The 22228-nt window shown below is 43.3% G+C and overlaps 2 protein-coding genes across 12 annotated transcripts in view; one reads left to right on the top strand and one right to left on the bottom strand.

Moving 5' to 3' along the window:
* Window positions 1–8736, bottom strand: part of SRGAP2 (SLIT-ROBO Rho GTPase activating protein 2) — a 253962-nt gene extending 245226 nt beyond the window's left edge. For 3 of the 10 annotated variants that reach the window (XM_055581767.1, XM_055581771.1, XM_055581770.1), the window contains exons 1-2: window positions 8512–8732; window positions 6085–6693 (exon numbers count right to left, since the gene is read on the bottom strand). In XM_055581767.1, coding sequence (XP_055437742.1) covers window positions 6085–6151 — 67 coding nt within the window. In that variant the 5' untranslated portion in view covers window positions 6152–6693; window positions 8512–8732. Of the gene's footprint in view, window positions 1–6084; window positions 6694–8511 lie in introns of all 10 variants that reach the window. The other 7 variants (XM_055581766.1, XM_055581773.1, XM_055581775.1 and 4 more) reach the window with 5 other exon arrangements.
* A 503-nt stretch (window positions 8737–9239) lies between these two features.
* Window positions 9240–21999, top strand: FAM72A (family with sequence similarity 72 member A). Of its 2 annotated transcripts, XM_055581778.1 has the most exons (4): window positions 9245–10249; window positions 12472–12549; window positions 15832–15956; window positions 20821–21999. In XM_055581778.1, the coding sequence occupies exons 1-4, from the start codon at window positions 10098–10100 to the stop codon at window positions 20913–20915; spliced, it is 450 nt and encodes a 149-aa protein (XP_055437753.1). In that variant the 5' UTR covers window positions 9245–10097; the 3' UTR covers window positions 20916–21999. The 2 variants fall into 2 exon arrangements, with proteins under 2 accessions (XP_055437754.1, XP_055437753.1); XM_055581779.1 differs by lacking the exon at window positions 15832–15956 and having other exon boundaries at window positions 9240–10249.
* The last annotated feature ends 229 nt before the right edge of the window (window positions 22000–22228 follow it).

Here is a 22228-nt window from a genome sequence, read left to right as displayed (position 1 = left end):
AAAATTTAGTCACTTATGTAGTTATTAAAAGGTATAAAATTTTTATTAATATACAATGCTTATATTATGAACATAAATATATATTCATAATATGGAACTATGAATATGTATTTTTTAATGTTAACTCTAAAAATTTAATTGAGACAAGTGATTAGTATGTAGAAATGTATATGCAGCCTGTAAAACTTCAGTGTAGATAAGATTTTTCAAAAATAAGAATATATGTTCATAGCAGCATTATTTGCAATAACCAAAAGGTAGAAGCAATCCAAGTGTCCATGGATGGATGATTGGATTTAAAAATGTATATTATACATATAATTTTAAAATGTAGATTATGTATATAAAAAGGAAGGAAATTCTGACACAAGGATGAACATGTGTCTACAACATGGATGAACCTTTAATACATTATGCTAAATGAAATAAGCCAGTCATAAAAGGATACATCCTATATATTCCACTTACACAGGTACCTAGAGTCACCAAATAGAGATGCGGAGGGGGACGGTTATTGTTTAATAGGTCCAGAGTTTCAACCTGCATTGAAGAGTTTTGTGGCTAGATGGCGGTGATGGCTACACAACAATGTGAACGTAATTAATTAATTAATTAATTAATGCCACTGAACTGTATACCTAAGAATCATTAAGATGGTAAATTTCATGATATGTGTATTTCACCACAATTAGACAGAGAGAAGAGAGTTCCTATACATTATTGTAAATTCAGTAAAGGTGTTATTTTGTAATTTTCAGAAACATTTTAAGTGCTCTCATTATTTATTTTTAAATCAAATAACTTTGAGGTAACTTTCCCAGATCCCCCCAAAGGCCAGTTCTGTAGCTCACACCAGTTAAAACGATTCACTTGAATTTTATTGCTAGTAGAAATCAAAATATCAACTTCTTTTTCCACACAACATGACATTATATTTTCCTAACAAAGACCTCAAAGGTCTAGGGTCTAAGGTAATCATGAGTCTCCTGAAGAAACCCTCTCTTCTGGAAGGAGTCCTCGACAGGTGCCACTGGCAGCCGGCGTTGTCCAGAGAACAGTGGGCGTTTATGAGTCAGGGGCTGGGCACCTGTTGATTTTAAAAGGGTGTGGAACCTACATCGCAGGGTCAAGTCAGACTCTGTACATTTCATAACAGAGCAATGATTAGGGCTTGTCCAGGCTTTCAACCTATGTGGTACATAACTACCAGATGGGGTTCTCCAAAGGAAACTTCTGTTCCCATTCCTCAAGAGAGTGCCTGAAACTGGAAAAGTTAAGGATTCCTCACGAACCCCATTTCTAATCATTGCTGCTCTGCACAGCACACAGCAGGCCCAGCTCCCTGCCTACCACCTTCCTCCAGGGCCTTTTAACTTGGAGATACAGAGTACAGGACTAGACTTTCTGCAAGAGCTTCATTTTCTTCCAGGAGCTCACCTTACCACAGAGTCCTATCTTCCCTGAGCAGGGGAAGAGGTGCCTTCCATCATCTCTCAGGAAGATGAGGGCATCTGCTTGGGGATTCCAACGAGATGTTTTACTGCAGCTTTTCACAAACTGATTATATTTAAAGCTCCCTTGAGAGATGGGGGCTGGGAAGAAATAAGCTTCTGAAAAGACCTTTGTTGGCAGGAGTGAAGAACCGCTCACACCTCCCCAGAGAAAAAGCTTGTTTAAATACCAGCAATCCACATTCTCAAGTGTGTGTGCACACACAATATGTCTAGAGTTTTAAATTTCATCTGCTCTGAAAGGGTCCTGATAGGGTTAAACTGTTCCAGGCAAAGGCCTGAGGCTTTTCTATCAAAATGCTCCAGATGGAAATTACAAAATTTCACTTCTCAGCTCTGTGGTGCACACACACTGTTCTTCTAAGACATTAAAAAAAAAAAGACAAGACCCCTAATGTTCTCAAGAAAGAGAATTTGACGGCTCAGCACACAGTGCCACTCTGTTTCAGATGATTCCTCCTGGAATATCTGCATTAACTGTCGATCTCAAGCTTCCTGGGGAATGTAAAAAACTCAAGGTATGGAGAGGGTATAGGAAAGGAGCCTTGAACAAGGTCAGGACGATAGCTGGGAGGGTCTGTCATGAGGCGAGCTCGTCCAAACACCAGCCAGATTATCACCTCTCGTGAAGGTTATGCCCTGCACCTTACCACCTTTCGCTGCTCCAATCCCCAAAACTGACAGACCAGGGGCCGAAAGGCCTCGGGTTATAATCATGAATCTGTCAAGAATTTCCAGAGATTAATGTATACGAAGCGCTTTGTAAATTGAGCCATGTACAAGTACTAAGAATATTACTGCTTTCGAGTTAGAGATTGAAAGGCATGAACTTTCAAAGGAATCTGAACACCCACAAAGCAGAAACAATGATGGTTTTTAAGAAGGCAGCTCCAAGGCAGGCTGACTAAGGAGGCACGCCCCTCATAAAACCACATTGGGGTAGGGTTGGGGCCGCAGTCTCAGAAGTCCTTCAGGGCACATGCAAGCAGGTGGTTTAAAGGGAGCCAAAACCACAGACAGGCAGGGTTCCCCAAAGTCCATTAAGGGTCCTCTTGATTTAAACCATTCTGACTGAAAAGCAAGACTCAGGAGTCTGGCCAGAGATACACAGAACAACAGTGACCAACAGTTAGACGGTCTACCTGCTCACTGTTCAGAACGAGGAACAGTGCTCTTTAGGAGATCGGACCAAGATATTTTTCATTACTACTGGAGGAGCTTAAACTAGAACCCAGGTTGTATTCCTGGACTCCTTTCTTACCATTACAACTGGCACTTTGGGAGTGAAAAGGCAATGTGGACTGAATGTTCATCCCAATTAAGCAGACCGTACTGTTTCTGGTGGCTCAGGTGGTAAAGAATTTGCCTGTAACGCAGGAGACCCAGGTTCAATTCCTGGGTCGGGAAGATCCCCTGGAGAAGAGAATGGCAACCCACTCCAGCATTCTTGCCCGGGAAATCTCACGGACAGAGGAGCCTGGCGGGTTACAGTCCGTGGGGTCCCAAAGAGTTGGCTATGACCAAGCAACTGACACTTTCACTTGACTATTACTGAGCATTTACAACTGCCAGATACTGTGTTAAATGATTCTGATACACTATCTCACTGAATTCTCACAACCACCTAGGAAACATGTATTATGCTGCCTGTTTTTCAAGTCAGTATCCTGAGGCTTGGACGAGTCAGGTAACGTGCCCAAGGAGCGAGGCAAGCGAGCGGCAGCATTGAGATTTAAACCTGGATCCCTTTGACTCAAAAACTTGCGCTCTTAACCATCAGACCAAAAAACTAATTTTCTTTTTTATCCTGGCATCTGTAAGAGAAGTGAGACTGGCAGCACTATGAGTCCCACACAGCCCATAAAAAGCTGAAACATCATAAATCTGACCAAGGGCTTCCAGTTAGCAGGGGAGCAGAGCCAACCCAAAACCCAGGTCCTTTGTCTCCAAGTTCTACGGAGAACACAGATCTCCAAGATCTTCCACAGGGAACACAGACTCTAGTTGGAAAGCTTCAAGAGGGAGAGGACTTCGTCTTGTTCACAGCTACGTTACCAGTGCCCAGAACCCATTCAAGACACTCAATAACCAGCTGATGAATAAAGAAGTGGAGTCCCGCTGCTGTGGTTTGCCTAGGTGACCTTGGAAGGACTTCTTTATCCTCTCTGGACCTTGGTTTCTTCATGCAGTGAATAGAGAATGAAGTAAGATTCACCTCCAGGTTTTAAGTGAAGATTAAGTGAGACAATTCTTATAAAGCACTTGGGACAGCTTGGAACATGATGACCACACATAATATAATCTATTATTATCACTATTTCTACTATTATCCATTAACACATTTTGGCTTTTTAATTGACCCTACTCTGATATGATCAATGATACATTGACCCTACTCTGGTCAAATGACGTTTCATAGTAAATATGAATAGAATAGAACAGATAACTGGGAGTCGATAACCTGCTTCTAGTTTCAGATCTACTACCACCTAGCTGTGTGACCTTGGACAGGCCTCTTAATTTCTCTCCACTTGCCTCAGCTATAAATGAGGGACTAAACCATTCATATCAGTCTCATAAGCATTCATCAGGCACATTCTCTGAGTAAGACATCATGCTCAGCCACCTATAAAATTCTATGATGCTGAATAGTGTCAATGAAAAAATATCAGTGCAAAGCAAAGCAGTCCCCTGCCTGTGGCAAGGCTGAAGAGAATCCCCAAATAGTCAACTGCATTACATCATCTCAGAGAGCAATGTTTGTAAATATACAAAGTGTTTAATTTTGAGAAACTTGTGAGAAATCCTTCACCAATAGAGAATCAGCAGATACAATTCAACACCTATCGGTCCTGAACCTTCCAAAAAATAAACGTGTGAAATCACTTTGCACCTGAGTCAAATGGCATGCTTCTGGAGAGAAATCTGGGAAAGTCAAAGTTATTAACACTCCTCCCTATGGCAACAGTTAAGAATAGAAGGTATTAAAAAAAAAAAAAAGAATGACATATCTGGTTAAAACTGGGATCCCAACAGCAAACTGCAGTACATCTGGACAGGACACTGAGGCCAGTAGCCTATTGTTTACAGAAATAGGCCGGGATTATGAACAGTGACAAGAGGCCAAGACCTCAATTATACCTCACAGCCACACCTCTCCCAGTCCCAGCTCAACTGAAGCTATCCATCAGTCAGCTCCCCCAGTTCTTTGCAGCCCAGTGGATAGAAGGTCCTTCAGGGTACCTCCAGCATGGACCAAGCTGATGACATTAAAAAATCCCACAGGCACAACGTGGACCTCAAACTACCGTCCAACCTTCCAAGAGATAAAGCAGCTGCCCATTTCAAACTCTTGCCCTACTCACACCCCCAGCAATACTAAGAGGGGAGGCATGGCCCTTCCCAAGTCCTCTAGGATAGGAAAAGGTCTCCTTGCATTGGCGCAGGGAAAGAAGGAGGGGCCCCTCCCTCTGCACTCTGAAACAAAGGAAAACCCAGAGCTCCAACCATGTGGTGTAACATTCAAGGCCACCCACCTCTCCCACTCCCCAGCTGAGGTCTCAATGGGCTAGAGCCACATGGCTCTTTCTAGTGACTGGCCAGGAAGGGACAGTGCCTTATACAACCATACGCTGTGGCTCTTTAACCGGCAGGAACCCCTTCTACGGGTATTGCTGGTTAAAAAGGGCGATCTGGGAAGGGGTTTTGATTCATGCACCGAGTCAGGCAGTGGAAAAGACGTGCCGACAGGTCCCTTGCTTTCTCTGGGCCCACATTTCGCTTTACCCCTCATAATTTTGCAGAGAGGTATGAGGGCCTTTAAACGCGTGTGTTCTGGAGCAGAAGACAACAGCACAGAAGGGTTAAACAATTATGTCTTCCCATTCTCCAGAATCAGCACCACCCAGCTGATCCCAACTCCATTCAGGTTTAGGTGAAGGTGGAACGGGGCGTGAGTGACCTTATTCTTTCTGTTCTTGGATCTCAGACAGAATGCAGGCAACCAGAGACCAGGCAGGTACAAGGTGCACCCAAGGTGGCTACAGACTTTCTGTGCCTGATGGCATAGCAAATACCATGTTTGGATATAGTGCATCAGAAAAAAAAAAACCCAGTCTCTCCCAGGGCTCTCCAAATGGTACACCTTCTCAAGGTTGCCTTTCTCTGCCTGGACGCCTCTTCAGCCTCTGAAATAAATTCCTAAACACCTGTCAGATTTCAGCTGTCCTTCAAGGAAACCTGACCCAGACACCCAGAGGCAAATTGCCGCCTTTTCTCTCCAAGAACCTCCTGCCCCTCCCCCCATCCTATTTAGCCTAGGGAAAAAGACTACCAAAATAATGACCAGCCCTACAGACAACTGTAAAGTCCACTCCGAAAATGCCTTTGCAGAGCCTATGGCCCCTGCCACGGACAATCCCTCGGAGGCACAGACCCACCTACGAAACCACTTCTAGGGTCAGCCTGCCCCCACCTGCTCCACCCAAAGAAATGAAAACCCTGCAAATCAGGGAAATGTATGTCTCCATGGTCTACAGAGAAGATGCATTATGCTATTTTTCAAAGCCCTTACCTTTGACCTGAGTATCGTACTCTGCTATGATCTCCTTATCCTTTTTGAATTTGGCTGGAGACGTCATGTTTTCCTTCTTTCTTCCAAATTCGAATTGTGAATTGATAGATCCACGGGAAAAATCCAACCGCCGAAATCAAAACCTCCACGACCGTTTCTCCAGAGGACAGAAGGGGCCCCCCGCGCTGGTCTCCAGCGCTCCAGGGAGCGCGGGCTGCGGGCTGGGCAGGCGGCTACGGCGGGCACATGCAGGCGGTGGGCGCTGGGGCCGGGCGCGGCGGCAGCTGGTTCCTGTGCTAGAGCCCGAGCCGCAGCCTCAGCATTAGCCGGGAGAACTGCAGCGCCCGGAGGCTGGCCTGGGGTCTGACATCAACGACACAGGCGGGGAGTGGAAGTCCTTCCGCACAACATGGTGTGAGGGTGCGGGGGTGTGGACTAGCCCAGCTGGGTCCCCGGGAGAGAGTGGGTGCGTATCGGGGTGCCGGGGGAGGGCTGGGCGTGTTTCGCGGGGTTTTGTTGCACAGGCTCGAAGATGCTGCAAATCAAATCCCAAACGGGAGTCGCAGCAGCGCAGACTGGATCGGAAGTCGTTTGCTCCGGTTCACTTGCCTGTAAATGCAGGGAAAAAGGGGAGGGGGCTATCAGCCCCAGTGCAGATCCTAATCGCTGCGGGGGTGGGGTAAGGGACGCCGCTCCCAGCCTGGCCTGGGCCCATTCATCTCAGCCAAACGCCGCCCGGCCCGCAGAGCCCTGCGAAACGAGGTGGGGAGGAAGGAAGCTCCCTCCGGATTTTGTTTTAAGGCTGAAAGAAAACACTTTGGAGCAACGGCCTTCGCGGGCCTGGGGTGGGGACTGCGGCGGGAACGCGGGGTTCGGGCGGGGACTGCGACACCTCGGTGGCCTCCCGAGCCTTGCCAGCCTTGGGCAGCGGCAGCCGGAGAGAACCCTCCCAGCCCTGCCTCCGACGCGGCCCCCGATCCCGGGCGGGGGCAACTGCCTGGACTTCAAAGGGGATCAAAGCCGGGAAGGGACAAGTCACCCGGGCACAACTTTTCTTCCCCTCCGCCCCTCCTGCCAGTTGTTTTGTTTTGGTTACTAGCTTCTCTTGGCAGCAAAATGTTGGGTTGGGGGGGGAGGGGGGAGTGTCGGGGGTGGGGGGAGTGATCTGCAGGGGAAAAAAAAGGCTGCTTGGTGTGGGACACATCCAGGAAAACAATGTGGTCGGCAGAAGCAGGAAACGGGTTAGAGGCGAGGGTCGGAGTCGGGAAAACCGGGAAGGCAGGGCGGGGGCGGGGGGTGCGGAAAGCAGCCACCGCCTCTCCCAAGTCAGGGACCACAGCGACTCTAAATGCCACCCCTAATTGATCACCCAAGCTTAGAGATCCCAGACACCGCACCCAATCCCAGGCTGGGGGGTGGGGGCGGGGGGAGGTCTTTGAGGTTCGCGGCCCCGACTCCTGGCACCAGGAGGTCCCCAAGGAGATTCCGCTCGGACCCAGGCCCAGGAGGCGGGAGAGACGAGGACGCGAGTGCAGAGTGGCGCGTCTCGCTCCGGGACGCGCCGCGGCGGCGACCCTCCCTCTTTGGCCTCCCCTTTCCCCTTCCGCGCCGGGAGTCTCCCACTTCCCGCGCCTGGAGAAAGGGCCGCAGTGAGGGAGGAGCAGGGAGCCGGAGCGGCGGCGTGGTGCTTCAGACGGGCAGGAAGCAGGGGGAGGAGGGGGTGTGAGAGGTGGGGTCCGAAGACTGCACGCGAACGGGGGATGAGTGGAGTTTCTGCACATGCTTGATAGGCGGGGAGCGGGCAGAGGAAGAGCTACCTTGGGGGTGAGAGGGGAGTTAAGAGACTACCGTGGGCCGCAGTGGTACGGGCGGCGCTACGATGTTAGCAACTCTGGGGACGCAGAGGCAGGTCCGAAAAGGCGAGTGCGTGAAGAGGGGCCCGTTCCGGGCGGGCCGGGGGGCTGAGGCCGGAGAAGAGCCCCGGAAACAGCGCGGAACACCCGTCTTTCTGGGTCCAGGGCTGTGACTGGGCTGTCCGCCAGGGCTTGGAGACAGAGGTAGAGGGCAGTCGTTGGTCACGGATGATGCCAACGACGCCTGCCCAAAGGTGCACCGAGGCTGCCCGTGTGCAGGGGTTTTGGAGGAGGGGCCTGGGAGCTCGCGCCTCGGCGCGAGAGCCAAGGCAGCGTCCCGGGCAGGACGGTGAAGGGCGGAGACGAAGCCCTAAAGAAGCACTGTGGGCTGCACCGGGAGACGGGGAGTGGGTCCGGAGGGAGGGGGCCTGAGGGGTTCCGAGAGGCAGCGCGAGGGCGATGCCGAGAGCCGCATCCGCGCCCTCTCCTTCCCGCCTCTGCCGCCCGGTCTGTCCACTCCGGGCTCCAGTCCCGCGGCGGGCGAGAAGAAAAGGGAGAGGGACGGAGCCTTTACCTGGCTCTGACGCGACGGGTCCTGCGCCCCCGGCTCCGCTTCCCACTAGGAGCTCTCCTCCCCTCTCGTCCCCGCCACCCGCTTCTACGCAGATCGGTCCCCTTAGTCCCCCGAGGAGCCTCTGCCAACTCCACAGGACCCCGCCGGGAAGCAGGGCCCACCCTCCTGCCAATCAGCGCCCGCTTTCTATCGACCGATGGGGCCCACAGCCAATAGGAACAGCCGATCCCGAGAGGCCAAGAATGAGGAGGAGGAGCTGGCCAAACCCTGGAGGTGTGACTAGCACCGTCGAGGCGTGGTCACAGAGTTAAACTCCTCCCCGGGCGGCCGAGCCCCACAGTAGAATGGAAGGGCGGGATTAAGAGAGAACCAACAGCCAAACACACACTTCTGAGGGGAGGCGCGGCCGATTGGACCGGGGGAAGAGAGGCGGGGCGTTGCGGAGAATTCTAGCCAATGCAGAGTAGAGCGCGGCGGGGCCTATGGAACGTCTGCCAATGAGAAGGGCGGTGGGCGTGCCTTGTTCTCTTACTCTGGCTAGCCGAATCCTCGCGAGCGGACCAATGAGATCAGAGGCGGAGCCAAGCTCTGCCAACCAGCAAGCCGAGTTTTATCTAGGCACCGTTACTGGGGCGGGGCGTCGGCGTTCCTGGCCACTGAGATCGCGGCCCCCGAGCCTTCCAATGCGGGACGTGGGCGAACTCTAGTTCTCCCAATCGGTGCACGGCGCCGGCCGATTCAAACTGACAGCGGGTTGGAAAGCCCGAGAGCGGAAGAGCGAGCAAAAAGCGACGTGTGCGGTGGCAGAGACCCCCCAACGCCGACCGAACCCGCAAAGAGACCTCTGCCCCGCCCTGCCGACAGCCCCCCGCACTCTGGAGCGGCCGCTCGGGAAAGACGAGGGATCGGCGGGAGCCGCGAGGGAAAGCTGAGGGGAGGGAGACGCAGGAGGAACGACGCGAGACCCCGCACGCTGAAGCCTGGGGGCTGTGCCAGGAAAGAAGTGAAGCCGGGGTCTCGCGAACTGGCAGAGAGGAGGAGGGTGGCGGGAGGGTTAAGGGATACCCACACTCGCCTGTGGGAAAAACTGAGGAGGTTTCTGAATCCTGAGGAGAGGAGAAAGATTTCCACAGAGGAGACGTGGGTAGGGAACCTTAGCCCCGTATCCGAGAGAGGAATCGGAGCGCTCCGAGCGAGGGGGCTTGAGTAGGAACCTGTAGATAAAAGCCTGTCGGCGAGAAGCTAAGGGAATTGCAAAAGGAACTAAAGAACAGACGATCCTTCAAATAGGACAGGAAAACTGTAGAGAAGTTCCCCGAGGCACCTTGCAGTTTGCCTGCTCCCCACTTCAAACTCCTCTCCCTTCCCCCCGAAAGTTAAAGAGAAAGGCAAAATTGTTGCTTCTCTGTTCCTACTCAATAAATATTACTTTTACCCTCGAAGGGGAAAACAGAAAAGAACTCATATCCTTCTCAATTTTCGGGCTTAGAAAAGCTCGAGGCCTCACAATTTGCTTTTTAGCCTGGGAGAATCAAACTAGGGAGGGTATTGCTCCAAAATCCCACACCTCATCCTTCCGAGACGCCATGTCTACCAGCAGCTGTAGTTTCAAGGACCGGCGCGTGTCCATCCTGTGTTGCAAATTCTGTAAACAAGTGCTCAGCTCTAGGGGAATGAAGGCTGTTTTGCTGGCTGACACTGAAATAGACCTTTTCTCTACAGACATCCCTCCTACCAAGTAAGTCATGCTAGTGGCGGGCAACGGTAGCCTTTAACTAAATGGGAAAAGTGTATGGCTTGAACCTCTCGGAGTCAACAAGGAGGTTATCATTTTGGTGTTCCAGCCACTCCCAACAGTCTGATGATCCCCCTTGGAGTTTAACTAAGGGGGCAGACTGTCTGGACAAAGTCTGTGGTTTAACCAGAGTGGTCAGTCCTGATGTAATGTTTCTAGTTCAATTATAGTCATGTGATCCCTTAAGTTGAATCCCTGGCCCTACCCAACCAACCTCTCACTGGATCAAGTCCATGACTTGAGAGGCTAGGTAATTTAAGCAAGATTCTCTGTACTGCTGGAGAAGAAAGATCATTTAAGTTTTTTGTTTTTATTCATAAACTTTTACTCCAAAAAACATTTCCTAGTTTTCTACCTTTTTTGGGGGGACAATGGGCATGCTGAATCAGATCCGTTGTCCACCTAATTCAATACTCTTTCCTTGTAATCTCCCTCACTCTGAATGAGCAAGTAATACAGATCTTTATGGGATGAAATAGAGACAGCCCTAAAATAATCTGTGTCTCCCATAAGGCCTACTTTAGATATTATGCATTTGTTTGCATACTTATATCCTTTTAAATTCTGTTTTCAGTCACTACCCAATTTTGGGTGTAGAATCTTTAAGAATTTGCGTCCTGTTTAGAAAAATAGCCACTTTATTTGATTTAAATATACTTTTTTCTAACTCAAAAAGGTACTTTCTATAGTCAACATGTATGTGCCTATACATGGTTTTCAAGATTTTACTCCTTATTGAAACTTTGTCACAAAAGCAAAAGAGAAATTATCCAAAATATACATGGACAGCTCTTCTTTAGACACAGAGCCAGATGAAGCACACCGATAAACAGAATACTTTAAAATGAATTTCATGATGATGATAGAAACTTTTTAAAAATTAAATATACTCAAAGCTGTGAACGTTCCTCCCTTGAAATCTTATCTGCATTGGTTTGAGTGTAGTCATGCATAATGGCAAAGCTAAAGGCCCTCATTTAGTATAGAGATAAATGGATTATTATAACTACCTCTGTCTGTGTGTGTATGTGTTGCAAAAAGAAAAAGCACTAGACAATAAATCTGGACCCTACATTGCAAAATTTCAGTGATTTTTTGCTTTTTCTTTTCAGTAACACATACAGAAACAACAGTTTTAAATATTAATCCATTTGTCTTTGCACTAGCTATGGTAAGTATAGAATAGTTATAAGGAGGGCTCACATATGTGAACTGTTAATATGACCAAGTCATTTCTCCTTACTACTCTTCCATGTAAGGCTTACAATGGTGTTGGATTAACGTACTAAGATGTGTGTGAACCAATGAATGCATAAGATTTTTTGAATGGAAGGTTGGTCATATTTATAGTGAGCTCACAAATATTTATTTACCCTTGCAACATATACTATAGTTCTCTTACAATTTCTCTTAGTGTCCCTTTCAGCTCCCGTCTATAAAATTCATGCCAAATCACAATCAAAAGTACATATTGTGGCAAGGGTGTGGAAAAATCGGAACCCTAGCGCACTGTTGGTCGGAATGTGAAGTGATGCCACTACTAGGGAAAATAACATGGCGATTCCTCAAAAACTTGAAAGTAGATTTACCATATGATCCAACGATCCCACTTCTGAGTATATATCCAAAAGAATTTAGTGCAAGATCTAGAAGAAATCTGCACACTCAAGTTCTTATTGTTCGCAATAATCAAGAGGTTGAAGCAGCCCAAATGTACAGCAATGAATGAATAAACAAAATGTGGTATATGCATATAATGAAATATTATCCATCCTTTAAAAGGAAGGATATCCCGCCTCTTACATGTTACATGGATGGACCTTGAAGATGTTATGCTAAGAAAAATAAGTCAATCACAAAAAGACAAATACTGTATTATTCCACTTATCTGCGGTATCTAAAGTAGTCATATTCATAGAAACAGAAAGTAGAATGGTGGTGGCCAGGTTCTGGGGGAAGAGGGAAATGAAGAATTGTTATTTAATTGGTATAGACTTTCAGTTTTGCAAGATGAAAAAACTTGTAGATTTGTTGCACAAAAAAATGTGAATACACTTAACACGAACTATCCACTTAAAAATGGTTAAAATAGCAAATTTTACTTTATGTTTTTCACAACATTCTTTTAAAAGTACATTTGACTATCTCTAAACTTTTCCATCTAGTGCAGTGGACTTCATTGGAAGATGCTATTTCACTGAAATCTGCAAATGTAAACTGAAGGACATCGCATGTTTAAAATGGTAACGTGTGGCAATACTCCAAATAGCCCTGGGTTTGGGAGATGAATGTTGACACTGAAGTACAGAGAAAGGTTCAGTGGGCTGCATCAAGCAGTGGTTATCACCCATGCAGTGAACAGTTGAAAAACCATTTGTTACTTAGAACTGTCTTTTAAAAGAGTCTTAATTCACTTTATATTTGTATATGACTTTACAATTTTTCAAAGTGCATTAACAAATACCTGCTTTAACTTTCAGAAAATGGCAGTGTAGTTTGGGGGGTGGGGGAAACACTTAGATTTACAGTAATAAAAGTCAGGTTTGAGCCTTGGCCCTATCCTTATTACCTTGAGTAAATGTCTTAAACCTCTGAACCTCTGTTTCCTTATTTAATTTTTATCTCAAGAAGATATCTTGAGATAAAAATTAAAATATTTTTTGTATTTACCTATAGAGTTGTTGTGAAAATCAAGTGAATTATGAATGTTAAAAGGCTTGGTAAACTATAAATTACAACTCAGATGAAAGCTATTACTGTAATTTTTTGAGAGGCAAACAGACTTGAGTATTATTAATCCTATGGGATTCAATCCTAGGGAAAAAACAGTTGAGATTTTCTCATTTAAATAGGATTTGGATTATAAATTTTGATCATTTGAATTAGCAAACTCTTTGTGTGGTCATGACTAATTTCTTTCATTCATTCATTTAAACTGTCTATTGAGGTCCTACCACGTGCTCATCATTGTTCTAGAGGCTGAAATCCAGCAATAAAGAAGACAAAATCAAAGACCTTTGAACATTTTATTCTGGTAGGAAGGCCATCAATCAATCTTTCAATAAGATATTTAAATAAATAAGATCTTGAATAGGGTGGGAAGTACTCCAAAGGAAATAATAATAATAAATGATAGAGAAGAATAAAGGTTGTGAGAGTAGGTAAGAGTTATTTTAGATAACATGGTCAAGGAAATTAACATTGGAATTGAATCCTAAAAACTGAGCGAAGATGGAGCCAAAGGAAGAATGTTCTAGGCAGAGGGAACAGCCAAGGCAAGAAGAACATATCAACTAATAGAAAGACAATGGCCAGTGTGGTTGAGACATTGTGAACATTAGGTGAGAGAGTTTGGGTAGATTAGAGATGTACTCAGAATCCAGATAGTCCAGAGCAACACCATCAAGTAGAGGTGTGCAAGCCACATATGTAATTTTAAAATTTCAAGTCACTTCTTTTTATTTTTTATAAAAACAAATGAAATTTATTTTTAAAACATTTTATTGTTTTTAATTTATGTTCGGCTGCACTGGGCCTTCACTGCTGCACACGGGCTTTCTTTAGCTACAGCGAGAGGGGCTACTCTCTAGATGTGGTGTGCAGGCTTCTCATTGTGGTGGCGTCTCTTGCTGTGGAGCACGGGCTCTGAGGCGCACTGACTTCAGTAGTGTTAGCGCTCAGGCTCAGCATCTGGGGCCCGTGAGCTCTAGAACGCAGGCTAGGAGCTGCGGCTTGTGAGCTCTAGAGCATGGCCTAGTACTTGCAGCACACAGCTTAGCTGCCCCACAGCATGTGGAATCTTCTAGACCAGGGATCAAACCCATGTCCCCTGCATTAGCAGGTGGATTCTTAACCACTAGACTACCAAGGAAGTCCTGAAATTAATTTTATTGGATATTTTACTTAACCTAAATATCCATTATCCAAGTATTATCATTTCAATATGTAACTAACATGAAAAATTATTAATGAAATATTTTTACAGTCTTATTTTTTATTCTTAGTCTTTGAAATCAAGTTTATTTTTTATACTTCCAGCACATTTCAATTCAGGCTAGCCAATTCAAGTGCTCAGTAGTCACATTTTGGATAGCACAGATCTACACTCTGGTTTGGAGAAGGGATAGGCTACCCACTCCAGTATTCTTGGGCTTCCCTTGTGGCTCAGCTGGTAAAGAATCCGCCTGCAATGAAGGAGACCTGGGTTCGATCCCTGGATTGGGAAGATCCCCTGGGGGAGGGAAAGGTTACCCACTCCAGTATTCTGGCCTGGAGAATTCCATGGACTATATAGTCCATGGGGTCCCAAAGAGTCGGCACAACTGAGCGATTTTCACTTTCACTTTCAAACTTTGGTAGGAAAGGTCTTTGGGTTTTCATTTTTGGCCAATGGAAAGCCATTGAAGGAGTTTTAATAAGGGAGCAAAATGATCTGAGGTGTACCTACAAGAATGTTAGCTCCATGAACACAAGGACTTTATTCCTAGCACCTAGAACAGTGCCTAACACATAGTAGATGTTCTGTAAATATTAGCGGTATGAGTGGATGAATGAATGAATATGGGTGGTAATTAAAGCTGTAGAATTTATTCTTGTAATATAGCCTTACAAATAACTGTCAGTCTAATGCAAGAACAACTTTTGCTTTCATTCGTTTGCCTTTCAAGAAGATTATGATTAGAATATGTTTTAGGTGGACTGGTACCTTTTACAGTAGTTTTTATAGGGCGTCACAAAAATGACTGACTCACATTTCATAGGGTGGGAACAAGCTATAATAGGAATTTTTACAACTCAAGGTATAAGCAGTTCATGTTGTCATTTAAAAAACAAAACAGTGCTAGCTAAAATGTTCCCTGTATATTCAGTCTATTTAAAGTGATCAGATAGGGAAGAAAAACCTATGGAAGAGTGAGGTATTTCTAATAAGAAGGATAACCCTGGAGACAGTAAAAACTTTTGTGACTTTCTCTAGGAGCTGTGGATATGCTTTATTTCTGAATTCCTTCAAAAACACTGAGACTAAAATTAGAGCAGCCAGCTTGTGTTCAGTTTTCATGGGCTCATGCTGTCTTCCTACTCCTCCATCTGTTGAAACAGTTTTTAGGTGCTGGCATGGAGCTGAAACATATAAGAACCCAATTTACCATAGTCCTGGGCAGAGCAAAAACCTTTTATCCACACATCAAGGTTTATTTAATGTATTTTGTCTGTACAGCCCATCAATTTTGGACTAATCACAAGCTTAGGGCAACTAGAAACTAACTTCTGAAGGGACAATGCATAAAACAATACTAACAAAGAAATTGAGAATGTTACTATTATTTCATTAAAGACTCTTTTCCCACTTGACAGTAGAACTCTTAACTATTATCAGAGTAACTCCCATCCCAAAGATCCCAGAAAACGAGGTTGTTAGGAGGAAATGAGATCTTTATATGGTCTGTCTATTTACATTAGCACATTAAAAGGTTTGCATGGTCAGATATTACCTTGTATATAATAATATTTACTTTCCTTTTTAGTGGGAACATTGTAGGTTATCACGTGATTGTTCCATGTTGTTCCTGCCTTCTTTCCTGCAACAATGGACACTTCTGGATGTTTCACAGCCAGGCAGTTTATGGTATTAACAGACTAGACTCTACTGGTAAGAAACAATTTAATTCCTGTAACATTTGTCTATCAATATTTGAGTGAACCTCTCCATAGATCATTTCAGGATCCCATCTGAGACTTTCTCACCTGGGTTGTATCCACTAGAGTAGAACTTTGAAAATTTTATCCCAAACATTTACTTATAGAAACAAATACTAGCCAGAACTCATTGCATTTCTGTTTTAAAGATCATATTTCAGTTCAGTTCAGTTCAGTTGCTCAGTCGTGTCTGACTCTTTGCGACCCCTTGAACTGCAGCATGCCAGGCCTCCCTGTCCATCACCAACTCCCAGAGTGTACCCAAACCCATGTCCATTGAGTTGGTGATGCCATCCATCCATCTCATCCTCTGTCATCCCCTTCTCCTCCTGCTCTCAATCTTTCCGAGCATCAGGGTCTTTCCCAATGAGTCAGCTCTTCGCATCAGGTGGCTGAAGTATTGGAGTTTCAGTTTCAACATCAATCCTTCCAATGAACACCCAGGACTGATCTCCTTTAGGATGGACTGATTGGATCTCCTTGCAGTCCAAGGAACTCTCAAGAGTCTTCTCCAACACCACAGTTCAAAAGCATCAATTCTTCTGCACTCAGCTTTCTTTATAGTCCAACTCTCACATCCATACATGACCACAGGAAAAACCATAGCCTTGACTGGACAGACCTCTGTTGGCAAAGTAATGTCTCTGCTTTTGAATATGCTATCTAGGTTGGTCATAACTTTCCTTCCAAGGAGCAAGCGTCTTTTAATTTCATGGCTGCAGTCACCATCTGCAGTGATTTTGGAGCCCAGAAAAATAAAGTCAGCCACTGTTTTCACTGTTTCACCATCTATTTGCCATGAAGTGATGGGACCAGATGCCGTGATCTTAGTTTTCTGGATGTTGAGCTTAAAGCCAACTTTTTCACTCTCCTCTTTCACTTTCATCAAGAGACTCTTTAGTTCTTCTTCACTTTCTGCCATAAGGGTGGTGTCATCTGCATATCTGAGGTTATTGATATTTCTCCTGGCAATTTTGATCCCAGCTTGTGCTTCCTCCAGCCCAGTGTTTCTCATGATGTGCTCTGCATATAAGTTAAATAAGTAGAGTGACAATATACAGCCTTGATGTACTCCTTTTCCTATTTGGAACCAGTCTGTTGTTCCATGTCCAGTTCTAACCATTGCTTCCTGACCTGCATACAAATTTCTCAAGAGGCAGGTCAGGTGGTCTGGTATTCCCATCTCTTTCAGAATTTTCCACAGTTTATTGTGATCCACACAGTCGAAGGCTTTGGCATAGTCAATAAAGCAGAAATAGATGTTTTTCTGGAACTCTCTTGCTTTTTCGATGATCCAGCAGATGTTGGCAATTTGATCTCTGGTTCCTTTGCCTTTTCTAAAACCACCCTGAACATCTGGAAGTTCACATATTGCTAAAGCCTGGTTTGGAGAATTTTGAGCATTACTTTACTAGCGTGTGAGATGAGTGCAATTGTACGGTAGTTTGAGCATTCTTTGGCATTGCCTTTCTTTGCATTTCTGTTTTCAACATCATATTTAAGAACCTCAAACTTGGCTGGATTTCTTCGTCTTTTAAAATTAATATTTTAATTGCTCTAAATTGCTGCTTTGATATATAATATGGCTCCAGAAAATTTTGGAATAATTTAGATTTGTCAGCCAATTGTATGTATGGGTGTGTGTGTTTAAGTAAAGGAAAGAGGCTAGGGTCACTGGGAGCTGGGGGGAAGGATAACTAGGTGAACTGTGTTTGGTGATGTTGCTTCAGGATAAAAATAGACATTTTGACATCTATATTAATAAATTATGATGAAAGTTTAGTCAAGGAAAATATTTAATACCAATATGTTGAACTGATTAGTAGAAAAATATACAACAAATTCTTAAAGCATATCTACATAATACATTTTATATTGTCTGCAACCTGTCAGTTTTGCTATAGGACACATGTTCTCAGTGTCTAATACCTGCTTAATACACCAAGGTGACTTTTAGTGAGACTTTTTTTAGTGGGAACTAAAGTTTATAGAACTTTAGTTTACATAAAAAGTTCAAGTAATGTGACAATCTAATTTGGCACTAACATTCTCAGGTTTTTAAATGTATGTTTTAGTTTTCTTCAGAACTTAAAATATATTTTTTTTTTCTTTTTTTAAGTATGACTTGCCTTCACAGACTATGAGATCTTGAGTTGTTAGCTGGGTTGTTAGGGTCTTGAAACCTTTCAATTATGCTTGGGTTTTGATAGACCCTTTTTTAAAAAAAAAAAATCACCTGACTTTCATTTGTGACTCTCAACCCATCATTTGGAGGCCTTAATTTAAGGCTCTAGAATGTTAAGAAGGCCATTTTTGAGCGAAGACTTCTCTGAACTCCCCTAAGTGAGATATAGGCTCCTAATTTAGGCCTCCAGTTTTACGTTTGTGTTGCTCATGGAACATATTAAAGGAAGTTTCTACTTTGATACTGTTTTTCCTGCTTCATAGAATTCAAAACATGGGGTGGAGGTTTTTCAGTTTTGATTTACTTTTTAATATTGGTCAATTTTTCAAAGAGAAAAGCCCAGCATTTTTCCATTTGCATTGAATCTAATCCATGAGAAACAGATGTATCACAGGATTTCCTTCCTCCTTCTTAACAGAGAAAGGAAGGTGCTGCTTCTGTGAGATCCAGTCTCTCAGTTTATTTTTTTCTCCTTTGAACTAATTGTGCCGAGCCATTCATGTCTCTGAGTATTGACTCCAAGAATATCAAACTTCTCCTCTGTAACCCTAATATTATGATTTGAAGGAAGATTTTTCTAGATGCTTCATATAAAACAATTGCTCATGGCATTGCAACTATCCTTGAATCACCTGAATCAGCAACATCACAGGAATCTGTACACAAGCTTTATAAGATTCTAGACTGTTTAGACTGAAAGGGCCCCAGGAAGTCTATGTTCTAGGTTAGCCTTCACATGTAGACCTGATTTCCTGAGACTCTCTTGAGGGGGCTTGGGAGACCTCAGTTCAGATTCCCTGGAATTGGCAAATGCCCTCAAACATAGGTTGTGTTCAGCTCTCCATTTACCTTTATGCATTCTAATTGTCCCTTAGATTTCAGCCTAGAGATTCCTTACTATCCTGTCATCTGTTCAAAAGCAAAACATCATTCATTCTTGGGGGAAAAGAAGTGCTTTTATTGTAAATGATTCAAACATACAAAAATTATATAAAATAATATGATAGACATCATTATGCATCAAGTAGATGCTAATTTCTTGCCTGGTTAAGTTCCAGTATCTCAACCAAGAGAGACAGTTAATTGTTTTCACTGTTTAACAATGTAGCTGTGCACATCTTTGTGCGTGTCTCCTTGGGCACCTGTGCAAAATGGACGGTTAGAGAAAAGGATGAATGATGGGCTAAATTTAAGATTGTATTTTTTTTTTAATTCATACAACAGAATGTCCAACAGAAATAAAAAGAAATGAGCTAAATAAGCTAAATCTACACATATGGACATAGGCAGATCTCAAAAACATAATATTGAAAGAAAAAAGCAAATTAGAAGAGATACATATAATACTATAATGTAAAAATTTAGATACACAAAATAATAATGTATATTGCCTATGGTTATATACATTTGTAGTTAAAGTAGTAAACACATCCATTATACTGTTAGTGGTGGAAACTGGATTGAAACCAAATCTCCAAACCCTGGCTCATTCCATTCCACCGTGTGGCCACTATCTCACGTCAGTGTCAAAGTGTTACTCACTAAGTCGTGTCTGACTCTGTCACCTCATGAACTGTATAGCCCACTAGGACTCTGTCCATGGGATTTCCTAGGCAAGAATACTGGAGTGGGTTGCCATTCCCTTCTCCAGGGTATTTTCCCACCCCAGGGATCAAACCTGGGTCTCCTGCTTTGCAGGCGTATTCTTTACCACCTGAGCCACCAGGGAAGCCCACTGTGTAGTGCGGATATCCAGAGTTGCTGAGTCCTCCCTGGGTCCATACTGACAACTGGACAGTTGAGATTTGCTTTCTTATTGGCTCTCCAAGATGTCAGTTAATAATAGTATTTTTTTTCAACTTAGTGCTTTCAAGTTCTAATACAATGTGTGTGTGTGTGTGTGTGTGTGTGTGTGTGTTAGTCGCTTGATCGTATCTGACTCTTTGCGACCCCATGAACTGTAGCTCACCAGGCTCCTCTGGCCTTGCAATTCTCCAGGTAAGAATACTGAAGTGGGTAGCCATTCCCTTCTCCAGGGGATCTTCCCAACCTAGGGTTTGAACCCAAGTCTCAAGCATTACAGGTGGATTCTTTACCACCTAAGCCACCAGGGCAGCCTAGTTCATATTATAACTGGCTCCAAAACCCTACTTTTTTTAACCAGAAGAAAGGCACCAGCAGCTCCATCCTTGTTGAGGAGATGGGGAAACTTATTCAAGTCTTTCCATGCATCCTCCAAAGAGACATTTAATCTAAAAAGATCTTATGAGATTTCCATTCTTAAAAATCATTAAAATAGATTTGAAAATTATCAGTGTAGAGTGATTATGACATAATGTAGCTGGAGGCAAGGTTTGAGTAAATCAACTCCTGAGATCGTTTTGAGTTCCAAGATTCTAGAATTGAAGCCCTTAATTAAAAGGGTTTAAAGAATGGTTATGTTCTAGATGTTACATAGTTTTAATATCTAGGTATCAATCATGTTATTTGCAGTTCATTTTTTATTAGCTTTTCTCTTAACTGCTAACACTATGATTTCATATAAGAATGTTAACATAAAAGGTTTTATATATCTTGTTCTGAGTTGTGACAGTAGTCAGCACAAAATAATTTTGTGACCTTTTGTTTTCAGGTGTAAATTTCCTACTTTGGGGCAACTTGCCAGAGGTAGAAGAGAATACAGATGAAGACGTGTTAGATATCTCAGCGGAGGAGTGTATTAGATGACTACAATTATGATATATTCAATATGTAATATTATAACTTTTTCTTTTGTAAAAAATATATTAATGGACCAATTTAAAAATTGTTAGTAAGGATTTGTCAATGATTTCTTTTTTCAGAAGACAAAAATGGAGCATTTGTTGATTTATTTATTTGTTGTCTCAAATTAATTACCTGAGTTTATTGAACCAATGTAGTTCTTTTCTTCTACATTTGCTTCTACTTCTACCCTTTGTCTCTCCACCCCTCTTCCCAGTATAGATGTATTCTTAAATTCAAGTAGAAGAATCTTTTACATGTTGTTCCGCTATCTTCCAATCTGGGCGAGTTTTTCTTACAGTTAGATGTCAGATGCCATTAATTTTACATTCCTGAATAAGGGACATTAAATACCCACACGTTTACCACCATGCTTATATCCATGCATAGTCCATGCATATAAGCATGTATATATATTTGAAGCACAGCTGGGAAGTAAAGCTTAGCAGAGAATTTTTAAAAATAAAAATTTGGTTTCCATGGGTACTGGTTATCACGTGTTATATTGGCGATAACTATGTTAATATGGAGCAAGACTGTGAATCAGCAGATAAAACTCTAAAATGTATGGAGAAATCCTCTCGATTCCTCAGCATGATGCTGGATAAATGAATTTGTCAGAAGATTTTCAATATGTACTGTTCACTAATATTATTTATTTACATTCTTATAAAGTCATGTGAATATTGTATTGTGAAAGCCTTTTAACCTCCATCTTTAAGTTATCCCATTCTCTAGAGCTTTCTCTGTAAATAGAAAATTTTAGATTAGTTGTCTCAGTCCCAACACTTAAATAGAAAACAAAATTAAAGAAGTGGTTTGCTGAAGCCATTGTACATTATAAAGGTTTTTTAAATTTTGTTTTGTTTAACTGTATTCAGAGGCACACAGGAATAGGAAAATGGGATAGTGCTGGTATCTTGTTTTATGAACTGCTAAAATCAGTCTGTCACCTTAACTTATATTTCAACCAAAGGCATTTTGTCAGTAGTAATACCGAAACAGACCAAGTTATGATTTTGTAAATAAAGTTTTGTTCTAAAAACGTCCAGCCTTGTTTTAATTTTTCAATTTTATCCATGTTTCTTAAATAAAAATATAGAGAAAAATATTTTTATTGTAGCCTAAAAACATAAAGTATATAATATGAGGTAACATTTATTGCATGCTGACGATGTAAGTGCTTTACACATTTAATTCACTTACCATTATTATTTCTTTTCTACTGATAAGACATGTGAGACATAGAGAAGTTAAGAAGCTTGTCTAAGGTCACA

This window comes from Bubalus kerabau, chromosome 5 (genome assembly GCF_029407905.1).
Source record: "Bubalus kerabau isolate K-KA32 ecotype Philippines breed swamp buffalo chromosome 5, PCC_UOA_SB_1v2, whole genome shotgun sequence".
Lineage (NCBI taxonomy): Eukaryota > Metazoa > Chordata > Mammalia > Artiodactyla > Bovidae > Bubalus > Bubalus kerabau.
The sequence above is the reverse complement of the archived record's forward strand: the minus strand, read 5'-3'. Positions and strand labels throughout refer to the sequence as shown.

Bases quoted from the DNA above. Each gene is read 5' to 3' on its own strand.
- FAM72A (XM_055581778.1), top strand. From the start codon at position 10,098: ATGTCTACCAGCAGCTGTAGTTTCAAGGACCGGCGCGTGTCCATCCTG. The intron at 10,250-12,471 runs GTAAGTCATGCT...TTTTCCATCTAG, and splicing joins ACAGACATCCCTCCTACCAA to TGCAGTGGACTTCATTGGAA. The intron at 15,957-20,820 runs GTAAGAAACAAT...TTTTGTTTTCAG, and splicing joins TAACAGACTAGACTCTACTG to GTGTAAATTTCCTACTTTGG.